Genomic DNA, 16,859 nt, shown 5'->3' on the forward strand with positions numbered 1-16,859 from the left:
GTGCTGAACTGGTGGGTTTTTCATCCTATAGCCTACATCACGTGCACGCCTGGTCATTGATCACAACAGTGATCGGTTCAGTATGGGTGGGGGAAATGGGAAGGGGGTGGGGATGCCAGTGCTCTCCGTGTAGAATAAGAAGAGAAAAAAAATGCAACATATAAAAACATAAAGCCAAACCCCATGTGAGTCATTAACAGCGGGGATGTAGCGGTGTCTCAGATTAGACAACAAACGGGTTCAGTCTGGCATCATGGGCCACACATGCATGCCGATCCTGTGATCTTAAATGTGCCCTAACCCAGGAGGCAGAAGGCGATAGACAACAGTGAAAGTTGCACACGTTAAATATGATGATAGACCGCCTGCACGCGTTTTGCCCCCACTGAAATACTACTTGCATCCAACATCAGCCCAAATGGCTACAGGCGTCTTTGTAAGAAATTTGGAGGGGGACGCAGCCATTCGTAGACGGTGATACGGCACATTCATTTTCAATTTGCAGCCCCGCGATTCAGCGTTACAGTCAATATTCTTGCTGCATCCCATGTTGGAAGCATATGCGCTAATTATCCCTTGGTGCTCTGACATCCCACTGGGCAAGCAGTGATATTTTGCATCGCCAAAGAAGAGGCAACATTAATATTATTAATAATAATAATAATAAATCACGTGTTTTTGTTGCTTATAAATATAAAGAGATAGCGACACGTCTGTCTTACCTGTGCCGTGAGCCAAATCGATGCCCGGTTCGGTGAGTATATTCGGGTCACTTTGAGATCTGCCTCGTTGCAGACAGCCGTCTAGTCCATCCGATGTAGCCATGGGGAGACAGCGCAGGAATCCTGAATAAAATATTGAAAACCCAACCGGAGGCAGGCAAGGTCAGGAGGAAAGCAGCGAGCGAGTGTAGATTTAATTCGCTCTGACAACAGCCGCTTTGAGCATCTACCAGGGAGCCATGGCTGAGCTGAAATTCCGTGTGTGTATTTGAGTGTGTGCGCGCCCGTGTGTTTGTGTGTGCCCGGGCTGTGCGCGCGATGATGTGTAGATGTGGGAGGGGAGATATGCCCCCGATGATGCCAGCGGGTTGATGCCCATCCCTGTCCAGCAACACGACCAAATATCAACACACCAAATGCCATGCTGCATACACTGGAACCCGTAAAGAATAAAATAATAATAATAATTAAAAAATGATTATTTGTGTCGATTCTTTTCTGAATTGGGGCAACGTACTAATAACAGTAATGATAATAATTTAACGCCTTCCCACGGTTAAATAAACGTGTATTCATTATGGATGTATTCCGAGCGAGTAAGATGTCAAATTAAGTCGAGCGTCCGTTTTAATAAGATAAATTAATTTTAAGAATTCACATGATGTATCCTGCAGGATATATTATTTTTCAAAGTGACCACATGTAGTCTGTTAAAAATACGCTAGTTGTTCTTAAAATATACATAATACACATTTAATAATAAATAAAACAAAATAATATATCTATTCCCATGTTTATATTATTCCAAATACAAAAAAAATGTGCGTGTAAGGTATCATTAAACCGACGATTTATATATGTATTAAAATGTATTATTTTTTTAATTATTAATAATAGTAGTAATATTTCATTCGGTTTTAATATTTACCAGTAAAATGTGAAAATAAAAACATTTTTCTCAAAACAAAGCAGCGGTTACACGTCAGTGCCACGGGACTGGAAGGAAGCCGCTCATTGGCTGGTTACACGCATGACGCGGCAATGCGGAAGTGAACCGCCGCCTCAGGAATAGAAATGGCCGCTTACAGGTGCAGGTCCCCCTCGGCTGGACTGTTCATTCTTTTAACTTTGTGCGTGTTTATCGTCGCGGACAGTCATGAAACGACGCTAACTAACGACCACCATGCTGGCGCGGCGGATAATCCACAAAAAGGTGAAGCAACAGCCGAGCAGCCCGCGGTGGAGGAGAGGCGGTGGGAAGCTACCGAGGTTGAAGGAGCGACTCCCAGTGATGCTGCAACTCACACACAGGACGACACTTCTAGCCCTGAAACCCAGGTCTTCTCAGCAGTACCACCGCCTAAAGACGATTTCCAGGAGGAGCTGGTCATCAGACCCTTGCACTCTGGAGATATTTATGCTAGCTTCCAGTTCCGCACCCTGTGGGAAACAGATTTCATGAAGGGAAACAAGGGTAGGCTAACTGTTAGCATTAGGTAAACATGACATTAAGTCAGAAATGATCTTGAATTTGCATATGATTGTTGAAATAAGTAATTATTAATTCAGTGTTGCTTAAGGGGTTCTTAATTTTCCAAGTTATGACATTGATAAAAATGGTCTCTTGATGCTCCTGCACTGGGAAGTATGAAAACACTAAGAATATTACCTTCTGATAAAGAATGTTTTTAGTTATATTTTATTATACTGACACTGAAATGCTTTACCACACATTTTTATTCTTGTATTGAGTGTAAAATTATATAAAAGTGAAAGTGACTAATCCACCATTCCAGATTTTCTTGACACCGTTGTAGCTTCACGAGTCACACTAATCTAGCACTGATATGTTACAATAATATTAAACAGGCTTGATGCACGTCCTATCGATCAGTGTTTGCTCCTCTTAAACCTAATCTGCGTTATGTCTCACTTTTTCTTTTTTTTTTTTTAATAGTTTCCCACTACCGGCTCTTTCCAAAGTCCCTGGGCCAGGTGATTTCCAAGTTCTCTGTGCGAGAGCTGCACATCTCCTTCACACAAGGCTACTGGAGGACCATGCAGTGGGGGCAGCCCTTTCTCCCGTCCCCTCCCGGTGCTGAAATCTGGGTTTGGTTCCAGGACTCTGTGACTGAGTAAGTGCAGCCCTCTGGTGGCCGCAGAGCTTCAGAGGTGAAATACACTCTGGTCCATAATAATTTTGCAGTTCAAGTATGAAATGAATAACAACAATCCTGCCTCGTGTTTTGCAGAGGGGAGAAGTGCTGGTTGACACGTAGTTGCGTGTCCCATTATTTCTTACTTACTTCTGTTCTCTAGGCTAGTTAATGTCTTCTTGTTGGTTGCTACTTAGTAGCTGACGGCTAGCCTGCTCAGTTGGACTGGGCTTCTGCGTTTTGCCTCGGATCTTGGCACAAGAGATTGTAACACCTCATCCTGTGTAATAATGAATGCTGTGCATGTCCAAATATGCATAGATCCAATTTTAAATTTAACAGATTTGTAGATTAATAGAAAAAATGTTCATCACAGAAGCACTGGACAGACATTAATTTATATTTTCTACTCAACGCTCATCTGAGAGCAGAAATTTGTTTCTCTGAGTTTCATGTAGTCATACATTCATAATAAAGCCTTTTATGTACCTTATTTTGATGCTGTTGTCTTAATATTTTAGACTATATTGATTCACAAGGTCACAGTAGCTTAGTTGCACATAAAAACACTCCACAATTTAAAATTTTCATTATTACATTTCATTATATTTATTCTGCCATTTTTAGTGTGGATGCCACGTGGAGGGAGCTGACCAATGTCCTGTCAGGCATCTTCTGTGCTTCGCTGAACTTCATCGACTCCACCAACACTGTTCAGCCCAGTGCTTCCTTCAAACCCCTGGGAATAGGCAACGGTACAGTACGACTTCTTTCAGCTGCCTTTGCATTTTTATGATGCACTCTAGTGACAAACCTGTGTAAAAACTAGTGGTATGATCAGACACTTTGAGTTGTTTGAGGATACAAATGCTGCCCATTAGGCTTTAGTGGTATCAGGGTATTAAGGTACACAGCAGCATTTAGAAATCCTCAAGATATGATCTTTAATATCATCCACACTGACCGAGAGATTCTGTTTCAAACTTGAACCACCACGGTACAGTCATGATACCAGCAGCAAACTGTGTTGACGTTTAAATGATAACTATATATATATATTGAAGTAAATGGGTCACCAAAACCTTTAAATTGCCAATGTGAAAAAGTAATTGGCTCCCAGGAGGGTCTGTGAGCATGAACTGGTCTTTTCAGGTCCGGCCACAGCATCTCAGGGGACCTGAAAGTTCACAGTTTGACTAGGCTGCCATGAAACCTTCGTTTTATTCATTCTGAGGCAGCCAGAGTCAGACGAGCGTTAGAGAAAAGCTCTGTAGAACCTCCCAGACTGGATGATTTCATTTCTCCTGTCACAAATAATTATAAATTGATTGATCTATTGTTTATTATTTTGATTAATCAGTTGATTATTATCTTAGCAGTTAGACAGTCCTCTAGTTAACTTGCCACTGTTAAGAATCACCACGTAATTCTACCATTAAATTCAACCGTTAAAACTTTCTAAACTAACATAAACATAATCTAAAATAACATAACTTCTCATAAATTAATGATACCATGACGACAATAATCATCACAAAAGTTCCTACTTCATACTTTTGAAAAGGGGATATTTCATCATAAGAGATGCTTTGATTCACAGGTTAGTAGTAATCAAACCAACAGTCCAATTACAGCCAGCAACCAGTACAGTTTGGTCATTTGTGTGGGGGTTTTGTAACTAAGAGGGCAAATACATTTTCAAAAATAGATCTGTTGGTATTAGATTACGAATTTGCTGAAATGCATACCATTATTTAAAAAATTGTGTTTACTTTTGTTTTTATTTAAAGATCTAACTTTGGATTAGTTTGAAATACACAAAGAAGTAGATTATTCACAGTAAAACTCACAGACTAATTTTTGCTTTTGTCTTGAACTTGAAGTGACGGACCATCGTTTCCTCCGCTATGCCACCCTCCCACGAGAAATAGTTTGCACCGAGAATCTGACACCGTGGAAGAAACTCCTGCCGTGTGGATCTAAGGTGAATGTCCTTGTGTCTCCTTATTACCACCTGTGTTCTTCACCTGTGTTTTTCTGCAGCCCACCCAGTTGCTATCTTTTCTTTATTTTTATCCCTACGTGTTGCCCTTGCAGGCCGGCCTCGCCGTCCTGATGAAGTCAGAGAAACTCTTCCACAGCAGTTTTCATTCCCAGACAGTTCACATCAGACCGGTGTGTCAGGACCCGCAGTGTAAAAGCACATCCTGGGAGCTGAGGCAGACGCTGAATGTAGTCTTTGACCTACACACCTCTGGTCAGGGCAAACGAGGTGAGGAAAAACCTTTACCTTACCCCTCCTTTGACCTAAGATGACACCCTCACCCCAATTCACTGATCTCCGTTGTTCCTTCAGAGTGGTCTCTGTTCAAGATGTTCTCTCGGACTCTGACTGAATCGTGCCCACTGGCCTCCTCCAGCAAAATATACATCGACATCACAGACAACCCTGAGGTTTGTTTGTCTCATGCAAAATATGTTGGATATTTGATCTGAAACGAATAGAAATACGAAGTCGTTTTTCGCAGGGGGAGCAGTTTGAGCTCAGCCCGGCCACTTCTTTGCTGAGCCAGGCAGTGGTGCTGGGGGACAGACGGACCTTCTCTGTGTACGATCTGACCGAGCAAGCCACGTTTGGCTCCGTACGCTCCCTCAACCTGCTGATCCGCTGGAAATCCACTGAAGGTGAGTGAGAAGAGCGGAGGAATGACACAGATGTGTGTGAAAGGCGAGATATACACCACCGGTCAAAAGTTTTAGAGCAGCACGCAGTATCTTCTGGTGTAGTTGGTCAGGGCTTCATCCTACAGCAAGATAATGAGCCAAACATTTAGTCCAAGCCACAACAGAACTACCTCAAGATAAAAACAAGATGGAAAGCTTGAAAACATGGAGTGGACCATGGTCCAGTCTCTAGACTTTAACCACATGGAGCTGGTTTGGAAAATATTTGATTTCTGTTGAAAAGAAAGAAGAAAGAAAGAAGAAAGTTAGAAAGAAAGAAAACTACATACATTGCAATTAAAAAGAAAAGAAAGAAAGAAATATTGAAATGTTCTGAAACTTTTGACCAGTAGTGGTATCTCCCTTTGCTGTGTTCTGTTCTCTGTTGCCACTGTCTATATTTTACTTGTAATAATGAGATTAAAGGTGGAGCTTGTGGTCCCTGGGGAAAAACAAGTTAAAAAAAAAACAAGTAACACACAGACCTCTCCCTTCAGTGCTCCTTGAGTAACTCAGCCTCCCAAATTCAGAGGTTGGACGTTACCAAGGCAACGACATTAACAACCGGCACATCAGATACAGACCTTGTTACTGACAAGCTATCGCACAAATTAGGGAATTCCCAGTAGAGGGAACCTAGACCAACTTTATGCCACAAAGACTTTGTGCGTAGAGGAAGTCTGGCACCAACTGTACCTCTAATAACCAATTAATTTACAACCTGAGACCTTCTCCCTGTTTTGGGAGACATGTTAAGCAGTGTTTTAAAGCAATTAATGTCCTGTCTTAGTAATTTACTTCAAAACCATGATGTCCTACGATGTTAATAAGCACATCTATTATATATATATACACACACACACCCACACACATATTTTCTATGATTTCTTTTGTGTCTTAATTGTTTCTCTCCCGTCCTGTTTGCAGGTACCATGCTGCGTCCGTTGCTCCACGCCGAGCGTTACGTGGCTGGATACGGGCTGCAGACCGGAGAGATCCACACCCTCATGTACAACTACCACCCCTACAGGTCTTTCCCCGTGCTGCTGCTCGACACGGTGCCGTGGTACCTCCGACTCTACGTCCACACGCTGACCGTCACCAGCAAGGGAAAGGACAACAGGCCCAGTGAGTGACACAAAGACCACACCAATCAACGAGCATCGCGTTAAGTTTAGTGAGCATTTTCAGGAGTTGAACACGCGCTATATCGTCCAGAGTTTGTATCCAACTACACCTGCCTTTACTTTATTTTACTTTCGTCAAATTTCCTGGTTTTGGTTAAACATACTGTGACTAAAAATTAGATATTTCTTCCTTATCTCGTAAATTCTGCTCTCAACCACTGGGGAAATGTCCCTTTAGCTCAGAGACGAACAAATCACGGTTACAAAGCAGAATTACAGGGGTTTTGTTCATACGTCTTCCTGTATGAGGCTCATCGTAAGATTTCTGTGTAACCCTGAGTAAAGTTTTGAAATTATTTACTTTTATTTCCACAAAATAACTCACTCGTTTAGTTAAAACTTGCAACTTGAAGTAATTTCAAGTGTCTCGCTCCGGATTTCTTTGCATTTCTGAAACAAACTGATGCACGTCTGTTTTTGACCAACATTTTGACAAGTGTCAGCGGTTTCATGGTAGGTATTGATATTTTTACATTTTTTAAAGTTTGAACTGTCTATGTGATGTATCTAGTATTGTGAGTTTCTTGTTTATGAGATTAGATGCTGTAGAAATATTTTGTAAACACAGGACATGGGTAATTCCTTTTTTCGTATTTGAGTTAGTCATACAGAGAACAGTTCTATTTTTCCCCACAGGACTCAGTGGTTTGTGTCATTCAGTGCAGATGCCTCTTTTCGCCTCTAGGTGGAGATCTTGAGTCGTGTTTTCTGTTAGGCTGTGGTAGAAAACATTGATCTAGCTGAACCTTAAGTACTGTTATTTTGGGAACATTATCGCTAAAAGGATATTAGAGTGGTCAGTGGCTCTACTTCCTCTTCCAGGTTACATCCACTACGAGCCGTCTAAAGACCGCGTGAGGCCCCACCTGCTGGAGATGATGGTGCAGCTCCCTCCCAACTCAGTGACTGAAGTTACGGTTCAGTTTGAGAGGGCTCTGCTCAAATGGACAGAATACACACCTGATCCCAACCATGGCTTCTATGTCGGGTATGCACGACTGTTTTTTTTAGATCTTTCTGACAAATGATGTACAAATTGCATGTTGATCATTTGCATTATTTTATAATTGTTGAACACATCATTATAAGGTTTCCAGGATATTAATCGTTAAGATTCTAAATTAATACTATAAACTATTTATTTTTCACGTTTTAAAACTAAATTTGTTTCTGCAACTTTTAGGTCTTCGGTTATCAGTTCTCTTGTACCCAGCACTGTCGCCATGGATACAAACATTACTCAGACGCTACCGCTTTTCGGCAGCTTGTAAGTATTTTAAGGTTGTTTCTTCCTCCTGAGGAAAATGTCTTCGGAGGTTTCTTATTCCAGCATAACAACCAAATTTCCTCATCTCCTCCCAGTTTTCCCTGTAAAGAGGAGTCCAGCTACTTTGTGCGCGTCTACACAGAACCTCTGCTCGTCAATCTGCCCACCCCAGACTTCAGCATGCCTTACAACGTCATCTGCCTGACCTGCACCGTCGTGGCCGTGGGCTACGGCTCCCTCTACAACCTGCTGACCCGGAGCTTCCAGATAGAAGAGCCCAACCCAGGACTGGCCAAGCGGATAGCCAACGTCATCCGCAGAATGAGGGGCGTGCCGCCGCTCTGAGGCTGAGGCTTCTCTCAGACAGGAAGTTTTCCTTCTGGTGAAACCACTAGAGAACATGTAACATCCAGGGAAAAAAAAACTGAGTCAAACACTGGTACGAATGTTTTAAGAACAGCCTTGAACGTTTGGTTTTCAAATGGAAGAAGACTTTTTTTTTGTTTGTTTGTTTTTACATATTGATGATATTTTCCTTCAGGATAAGGACAGAAAATATTTTGCTCTTGTTTGACAAGTGAATGGAGCCAAATCTGTGCAGTGTGCTGCAGTGGGAGCTGCGTCAGCGTTTTGGGTTGATTATTTTAGTTTTGTGGGAACCATAATATTATAGCCATCCTGTCTCCTCTCACCGAGGAAACTGGTCAAATGAGAACATTATTCTGGGACAGATTGGATCTTGCACTGCACTACGAAGCCTCTGAGCTTGTGTAGAAAAAAAAAGATAATTACTTTTGGTCTCACGCTGTGTTCCTGACCTATTGTTTGCAATCTCCCTGTGAGGTAACATAACATAAAGTGACACATTAGGTCAAAAAGACTTGGTCAGAATGTCACTTTTTTTAAAAAAATAAATAAAATCAGACCTCAGCTAAGACTTTCCCAACTGTTTATTCGCACACAATGAATCAAGAATGATTTAATCTCTATTTATTAGGATGCATATTTATACCTGATGCATTGTGTCCTAGTTCTAGGATGTGAGATAAGAACGAATTCCTGCGAAAATGGAAAAGAAAGAAGGACAAAATCCTATTTTTTTTCCAAACCTGGACACATCAAACATGTTGCTTGTTTGGAATTATGTGTTTTAGGTGGAAAAAAAAGCAACTGCTGTCTTACTTAACATTTATTTTTGCACTATTTTGCTTGGATGTTAAATTGCCTGAACATCTCCATAAGAAATCGCCATGAGCTTGTTGAATTTTAATTGCTTTACTCTTCAGTTTAATACACATGTTTTGGACCTTACAATGAAAACCGAACATGTGTCTCGTTCGCCTGCCTGGAAGTCCATGCCGTTTGATTTAGTTTGAGCAGCATTCTGACAGAACTTGAATATTATTGCCATTTTCAATAAACATCTTTCATTCAGATGACCCCGCAGTGAAATAGAGAAACAGTGTTCTGAGTTACGGCCGAGCTGGAGGAGCTTTATTAGTTCCTGCTGAGCGGCCACATTTTTTTTTCTTTCTTTTTTTTTTTTTGTGTCAACAAACTTGGCCCCACTTCTGGCAGACTCTGAGAGAACAAACACAGACATCTCTGTATCTGGCCGGTCAGCGATTCTCACCCCTGCACGTTTGCCAATGGCGTGGAACAAAAACAAAGGAGAAAAAAAAAAAAAAAAGAAAAGAAAAGTAACATTCCACATAAGTGATGTTCATATCTGGTTCGAACTGCATGTTCTCTACGCAGCTCAGCCAAGAGGACACATCCCAGATAAATGTTTTATCGTGATGTTGGATTACACAACCTTCCGTTAAGTTGGCGCATATGTTTGTAGTTGAACGAGAGCACATCTGGTCCCACCTTGTTAAATAGTTTGGCTGTTTTACTTTATATATATATATATATTTATATATAAACACAATTTGAGGGAGTAGTCTCGCCTGCCTGCGAGCACTTTCCATTCTTGCTGTATTTCATCATTTAGCTCTCACAGCCAGGATTTCTCATAAAAGCCTGTACAAAGATCAGCATTGTGTTACATTTATAACACGTTTCTGGGTACAGGGTATGGAATATATTTATTGGTAGAGATACAAAACGAAAGCCGTCTGACAAAATTCTCCACATTCTCACGTGAAAGAAGAAACAGCCCCAAAAAAAATATACACTAGTACGTCTCACAGAGCAAGTGCGGTGCAGTCCAGTTTGCTGACTGTCGCATCAGCAGGGTTCACTGCAGGCATGGCCGCAGGTTGTCTTGCAGCACTTTTGCTCTCCTGGACACTGACCGTCGTGATAGCAGTACTCGGCGCACATGGGGGTGGCCTGGGGCAGAGCGCAGCGGCCCGGCTTCACTGAAGACAAAAAAATATATACATCGGCTGCAAAATACTCTGACCCACGAGAGGAGTGTCTGGGAGGGGGGTTATATTTTTGTTCTCACCTGTGTACGGTGCAATGCATTGATGCCCGCATCCGTTGTGGCAGCACTTCTCATTAGTGGGGCAGTCGCTGTCGTTGGAGCAGAACTCGGCACACGGCCCCGAGCCCCAGCGCCTGCGAGGGCACACTCCTGGTTTTGCTGAAGGCAAAGACAAGTCGATATGAGCGAAGAGTCCCCCTGAGCGGACAGTCGTGGAAAAATATGAGCTATTGACTGGAAGTGACTGGTGGTTTGTTGCCTTTTAAAAGAGATTCTCCACGTCACTTCATTCACTGAGAAGGACTTAACAGCTGCACACTTTGAGACAAAGTTAAACAGTGTGGCTCGTACTGAAAGCGGGAGGGACACAGACAGCTCCACAGTCAAAGACACAGCATTTGTGGTCTGCTGGACAGTCTTCATCACACACACACCCTTTATGTGATGGGACAACATTAAGGCGACGGGGGCAGTGGCCTGGTTTTGGAAGAGTCGCTGAGAGAAAGAGGCAGTGAGGCAGAAAGGGATAAAGATCAGTTGTAGTAACTGGGATAACTTCACTGTAGGTGTCTGGTTACCTACTTGGTTGTTATGTAAAACAGACACTTTTCAGAAGGAAACAACGAGCTGACAGACAACACATTAAACACAGCTGAGGGAAAAGATGACTCACCTGTTACTTTGCCATCGGCCCTCGCAGACAGCACTGTGGTGAAGTGTGCAAATGCACCAAATACAAAAATCAGTGCACAAACTGTGGACCAGAGTTTCTCCATGTCAACCTCTAGCACTCAAGAATTTTCTCCTGTTGGGACAAATACTCCAGAAAGGCAACCTGTAGGCCGAGCAGCAGCGCGCTGGGTCCTGGTGCCTGTAGAGTATCATTCTCTGAGATCTTTCATAAGATATCACAGCCGACACACTTTTCCCAAACTCTGCGGGGGCGGGATGCATTTTCAGTTATATATATATAGTGTCATAGTTTTGTTATTATTTTGAAAGTTGTCTTTGACGTTCTTTTTTTTTTTTTTCTGTCCGCGATGCCATCTTTTCTTCTGCAGTGGTTTCATTTTTAAAATATCCCACCACGTAGACTGGGTTTATTTACGTGTTTTATTTCATGAAGAAAAACAATATCCCAAATATATCTGACAAAAGAGATGCAATTTAACTTGTGTTAACCCTCTCTGGGGGTCTTCGACATTTTGCACATTTCAAATGTGCAACTGCTGCAAACATTATACCTGACGTAAACATATAGATACAGACAGACAGATGAAATTAAAAGATAAAGAAAAGAAAACAAAGCTGTGATATAACCTGTTTGTACCGATGTTTACAAAATGATACTGTGTAGTATAATTAATGTATTTCTCCTTTCACTCCAAAATGCCCATTTGTTATTTCCTCTTAATTAGCATTTAATGTTCATATACCTGGTATTTACAGTATGACCTAATTTTTCTGACTACATCTTACCCACCATGCACTGTGAACACATTTTTCTTAAAAAACCACACATATAAAACGCTGACTTATAAGATGAGCTGCTTCCATTGCCTCTCCTGTCTCATCTAGATCATATCTGACTTATTTCCTTATGAGAGCAAAGGAACATCCCCGCGTCCACAAGCGCCGATGGTGGTGATAGAAGCAAATTAATGTAATAGTCTGCTCAATTACACTTTGTTCCAACTTGAATTAGATTTCAGCTGGCCGAGCTCCCTGCTGCTCTGAGAGTGGACTGTCTGTATCTGATTCAGCCCTCTGATCCTGATAAACCGGTACCAACGCACTAATCTCCTGTGCAGTTTCATGCGCTACCAGACGAAAACACAACACGTCAATAAGAGCCGCTGATAGACACGTACCACCCACCAGCCATGCCACACCTCAAAAACAGCTTAGAGGTTTGTAGATTATTCAGAATATTAATTTTGCGTTGCTCATAATTTAATTAAAACATCCACCACTGATTTGATTTGTGTGTTAAGTAAAAACATTAATACAGAATAAGAACCTGTACTGACAGTTTCATCATATAAAAAGTAGAGAAATACCAACACAAGTACTCATAGACAGGTGGGACGGTCATTGTAAATGATAACACCAGATTATCATTATTATTTATTAACATGTAAATACTATTATAAGGTAGTAGCTGGTCCAGCATTAACAAACCTGTAACATATTTTATAATTGGTTCACGAGGTTTACATGTAGCATCTGTAATCAGCCATTAAATAATAATATAGTAATTATAATACTAGTATAAGTTATTTTAAGTGTAATTGAAACCACTGCAAAAAAGCTTGTGACACATTTCTCAAAACTGGGCCAAAAACGCAGAAGCAGCATGGCCAGTAATTACAGCACGTTAGTGAGTTTTGTGGTTTTTGTAATTCTTGACAACCCACCACTAATTAATTAATAAATGAATAGACTAAACCGAGAGCAGCATCCAACCTTTGAGTCTTTGTGATGAATCAGGCGGCTCTAGCAATTCAGTGTGTTTTCATTGCCTCAAATGCTGTAATAAAATGTAGCTTCACATGATTATAGATGTGTTCTCTATTTCAATCTCCCCTCAGACTGAGCTCCAGTACATCTTATAACCACTAGGTGGGTGTCTCCATTTGAAAATCTAAGCTGCCTGATCCATTTTTTATTTTTTTTGAAATCCTCCACCAATCATAGAAGTTTTATAATGAGGCCCACTTCCCACTGAACGGAAACCACTGGTTTTACTGTAATTTTATGTCCAAATGATTAAATCTAATTAGATCCTTTATGTTTTTTTTTTTTTTTGTATCCTTTTTTAGTCTGATCATTGTTGTGAAATCACATCCCTCCCTGAGAGACGCTGCAACGTAAATGTAAATGTATTCAGTCTCGCTTTGATTTGATTGACAGGCATCCCCCAAATCCTCAAACTGGGAGAATCCAAAAGGGGTTGTTATTCAGGGTGCAGTGAGCACTGAGGAGTAATTTTACCCCCAGGAGTGGAAAGGCCATGCAATTTACATGTCCAACCGCTTTCCTTATAGCAAGCTCAGTAGCCAATGAGAGCCCATCTGTGGCCTTTTTTCTTTTTCTTTTTTTTTTTAACAATCTGTTCATATTGCATTCATGCATTATCTGATGTACATGATGCTCTGTAGGATGTGTGCACAGTATGTGTGCACACGTATGCTCTGAATGCATAAACAAAGCTACAGCCGTAATTTGGAGTGTTAAAAAAAGAGACACGTGACGCTCTCGCCAAGCCAAACCTTAAGAAGCGGCTTGTTTCTGTTCCATCCCCTCCCTTCTCATTTCCCCAGTGTTTTCCCTTTTTTTTTTTTTCCTCGTGTCCTTGGGAATTCAATCATGAAATAGTGTTGCTGGAAACCTTTTCCTCTATGCATTCATGTAACAGGGCTCGGCTGGTGGGTGTTATTGTATGTCCTTGGAATGATGTAGATGCTATCAGTTTCAGCGGTGCCTGTGAATGGTGAACGTGTGAATGAGGTGGGGGGAAGAGAAGAAAAAAAACACATACGGCTCGGTTTGACTGTAAGTGAAAGTTAGAGCAGGTGTGGTGATGACTGGAGTTGTGAGGAATGTGGAGAGCTTTAAATGAGGCCGACCGCCTATTTTTATGGCCTTCTTGTTCCATTTCTGCTGTCACCTAAGACGGCTTCCTGCAGATGGAATATGGAGATGGAGAGACGCAAGCTGATATCGTGGATTACGGATAATCAAGTGAAAATATGTCCAACATCAACTAAGGAATAAAGAAGTGTCAGCGAGTATTACCGAGTCTAACTTTCCAAATCTGATTCTCGGCAGCCTCAAAACCAACGGATTCTAATATAACAGCCCTGCACTAAACCTTCATGAAGGTTATGGTATTCAGGTGCATGTTCCTTTTATTTTGACAACCCCATTTTAGTCAGTGGGCCGGGCTAAATAACAGAAACACTTAAATGTTTGATCCAATCCGGTTTAACCTGGACCACAAACTACTGTACACCTTTTTTACTTGAACATTTTTTTTATTTATTTTACTGAAACGAACATTGTAACAAAGTGAGATTAGTCCTGGGTGGGAACATTACCATGCGTTTTCTTTCACTACTGTACCTGATGCAGTGGCCTGTGATTGTTTCGTTAATACAGACCGGACGTACAGGGAACTGGCTGCAAATGACTAGAATTCCCGTGCAGATGGAAAACAATCTCTCAGAGCCGAAATCAAATGACAAACATGATAAATGGATGTAATTCTCCATCCTGTGCTCTGTGATTCATTTATTCATTCCTACATTCATTTATTTATTTATTTATTTTCCCCTGGCTGACCCAAAACAAGTCTCAAAGCCACCCCTTGACCTCCAGGCCCCTCCCCCCCACAGGACCCCGCAGTGAATCATGCATTATATTGTGCATTAACCTGCTGTTGACCTCTCTGCATGCTAAGCCCAATTGCCATATTATCCCGAACGCAACGTTTTACTCTTAGTTATCTTCCTCGGACTGAATCAGCTTTTGTGTTCCACTTTACCCCTGAAGGGCCTAAAATATGTCTCAACTGCTTGGTTGGTATCATGAAGGGATGTGGGGGTGGCTGGCTGCCTCATCTAAAATCTAAAAGTGGAAACTGCACCAGTAAAGGGGGCAGAAGGCTTCTGTTTTTTTGTGCAGTTTCGGTGGAAAGTTTCAGACGGAGGTGTTAGAGAGAGTCGTTATTTGTTCATCAGAAATCACAGATCACTCTTTAGACACGTCCCTTCTGACACCCTGCATACTTGTAATGTCTCTAATCACAAAAAAATGGCTTGAGGAAATTGTTCTTTTGTTGTTGTTGTTGTTGTTGTTATTACGGTCAGCGCGCTTGACCGATGTCTCTACTTACTGTGCTAATACCAAGAATAATGAAAATCCCGTGATAATGTTTTGAAGTCAAAATAATACTAATGCCTCTAATGATGAAGCATGCTCAGAAATCCCTCCCCGTCATCCCATTGTCTCCCGTGGCGGAGGAGCCGGCCCCTTGGCCCCATGGGAAATCTGTAATGTATTCAGCCAGGCCTTGGGAGTAAAATGAAAACAAATGTGGTGTAATAAAGGAGGGAAGATGAAGCGATTCTGTGATGATGCTCTCTACCAGCCTTATAAATCAAAATAAAAGTGGAGCAGGTCATATGTGCCCCCACCCTCAGTGGATACAACACAATGTGTACATATATATATATATATACACACACAGTCATATAGGACATGCATGCGTACAAATACAAGGGAGTGGGAGAAGAGGACAGAAGAACAGAAGAAAGAAACATGTACATCAGCTTTCAGTAGCCAGTGTAACATCTGGTATCCACCCAGACTGCGACACTGCTTCATTTTGCTTCCTTTTGTGCGTTAAAATGTGCAGATTTTTACATTTTCACGTGACGTAATTACAAAATATTTCAGTGAAAATTACTGGTCTTCTCTTACTGGACTTTTTACCCTGGTTGTTCACAGTCAGACCCCCTTTTACCTTTGGTTTAATATGTAATTTGTCATCCACAAAATGAGTTCTTTTAGTAAATATTTTCCTTTCCTGTGTTTTTCTTGTATTATTGTTATTATTTTTTGGATGCCCCATAAGGTAAAATTAGCTAATAATTCAAACACAAAAAAAAAAGGTTAAAAGGATTGTCTGGAAAAAAACAAGGACATAAAAAAAGAACACAATTTTGTTTAGTGCCAAGCTTTTCTCAGCTTTTCTCAGCTTTTCCTGTCCTGTTAATCGTCTCATGACCCATTGGATTTATCTTGCAATCAACCCTCACTTTGGAAACCGCTATTACTGTAATTAAGCTTGACAGTCGCTTGACGGTAGTGGTAGTACCGCGGTGGGGCTGTAGGGGCCGCTGTGGTGTCGATGTATTCTCCTTAAACGGAGGCACGGAGACCAGAGGCTTGATGACGGTACAGTAGCAGCGGATCTCATTATATTTCAAATTCAAATGATTAAAATGGAGAAAGAAGTCTCCCAAACAGCTGGTTATCTTGGCCCAGATTTTGAAGCAGGTGATTGAGGCGTCGGGGAGTCACCGTCGGGGCATCCGGGGCTGATTTGGAAATCGTCACTTGAGGTCAACAGCAAGACATTTTATTGTTTCTGGGTGATTCTTGCTTCACGGTATATATACACTAGAATCTCCTTCGGTCCTTTTCAAGCCTGCAAACTTTGATTTGAGACTTTCGGTGACAAGGTGGCTGCTTATTACTTGGATAAAGAATAGTAAACAGAGGGTACGATAAATAATTGATGCCTAATAAGTAGGGGGGGAGAGTACACCGGGGTTCCTTTTTTTATTTTCAGGCCAAGAATAG

The 16,859-nt window shown here is 41.5% G+C and overlaps 3 protein-coding genes across 4 annotated transcripts in view; 1 reads left to right on the forward strand and 2 right to left on the reverse strand.

The window, feature by feature from the left end:
• Positions 1-1,034, reverse strand: part of phactr3a (phosphatase and actin regulator 3a) — a 31,212-nt gene extending 30,178 nt beyond the window's left edge. The window contains exon 1 of one of the 2 annotated variants that reach the window (XM_047610030.1): positions 723-1,034. In XM_047610030.1, coding sequence (XP_047465986.1) covers positions 723-825 — 103 coding nt within the window. In that variant the 5' untranslated portion in view covers positions 826-1,034. The remainder of the gene's footprint in view (positions 1-722) is intronic. The other variant, XM_047610022.1, reaches the window with a different exon arrangement.
• Positions 1,035-1,753: 719 nt separating this feature from the next.
• On the forward strand, positions 1,754-9,495 carry pigt (phosphatidylinositol glycan anchor biosynthesis, class T). Its single transcript, XM_047606653.1, has 11 exons — positions 1,754-2,196; positions 2,680-2,857; positions 3,506-3,633; positions 4,762-4,862; positions 4,976-5,150; positions 5,235-5,332; positions 5,407-5,563; positions 6,530-6,730; positions 7,612-7,777; positions 7,973-8,056; positions 8,152-9,495. The coding sequence occupies exons 1-11, from the start codon at positions 1,797-1,799 to the stop codon at positions 8,399-8,401; spliced, it is 1,938 nt and encodes a 645-aa protein (XP_047462609.1). The 5' UTR covers positions 1,754-1,796; the 3' UTR covers positions 8,402-9,495.
• Positions 9,496-10,127: 632 nt separating this feature from the next.
• Positions 10,128-11,335, reverse strand: wfdc2 (WAP four-disulfide core domain 2). The gene is made up of 4 exons (XM_047606667.1): positions 11,164-11,335; positions 10,842-10,985; positions 10,512-10,649; positions 10,128-10,422 (listed from the first exon to the last, which is right to left on the reverse strand). Exons 1-4 carry the CDS (start codon positions 11,264-11,266, stop codon positions 10,289-10,291), a joined length of 519 nt encoding a protein of 172 aa, XP_047462623.1. The 5' UTR covers positions 11,267-11,335; the 3' UTR covers positions 10,128-10,288.
• Between the last annotated feature and the right edge of the window lie 5,524 nt (positions 11,336-16,859).

This window comes from Mugil cephalus, chromosome 1, assembly GCF_022458985.1.
Source record: "Mugil cephalus isolate CIBA_MC_2020 chromosome 1, CIBA_Mcephalus_1.1, whole genome shotgun sequence".
Classification (NCBI taxonomy): Eukaryota; Metazoa; Chordata; class Actinopteri; order Mugiliformes; family Mugilidae; genus Mugil; species Mugil cephalus.

Coding starts and splice junctions, on each gene's coding strand:
- pigt (XM_047606653.1), top strand. CDS start 1,797: ATGGCCGCTTACAGGTGCAGGTCCCCCTCGGCTGGACTGTTCATTCTT. Junction 5,151..5,234: donor CTCTGGTCAGGGCAAACGAG/GTGAGGAAAAAC, acceptor TTGTTCCTTCAG/AGTGGTCTCTGTTCAAGATG. Junction 8,057..8,151: donor CTACCGCTTTTCGGCAGCTT/GTAAGTATTTTA, acceptor ATCTCCTCCCAG/TTTTCCCTGTAAAGAGGAGT.
- wfdc2 (XM_047606667.1), bottom strand. CDS start 11,266: ATGGAGAAACTCTGGTCCACAGTTTGTGCACTGATTTTTGTATTTGGT. Junction 10,650..10,841: donor CTGTGTCCCTCCCGCTTTCA/GTACGAGCCACA, acceptor CTTTGCCTTCAG/CAAAACCAGGAGTGTGCCCT. Junction 10,423..10,511: donor ATGCATTGCACCGTACACAG/GTGAGAACAAAA, acceptor TTTTGTCTTCAG/TGAAGCCGGGCCGCTGCGCT.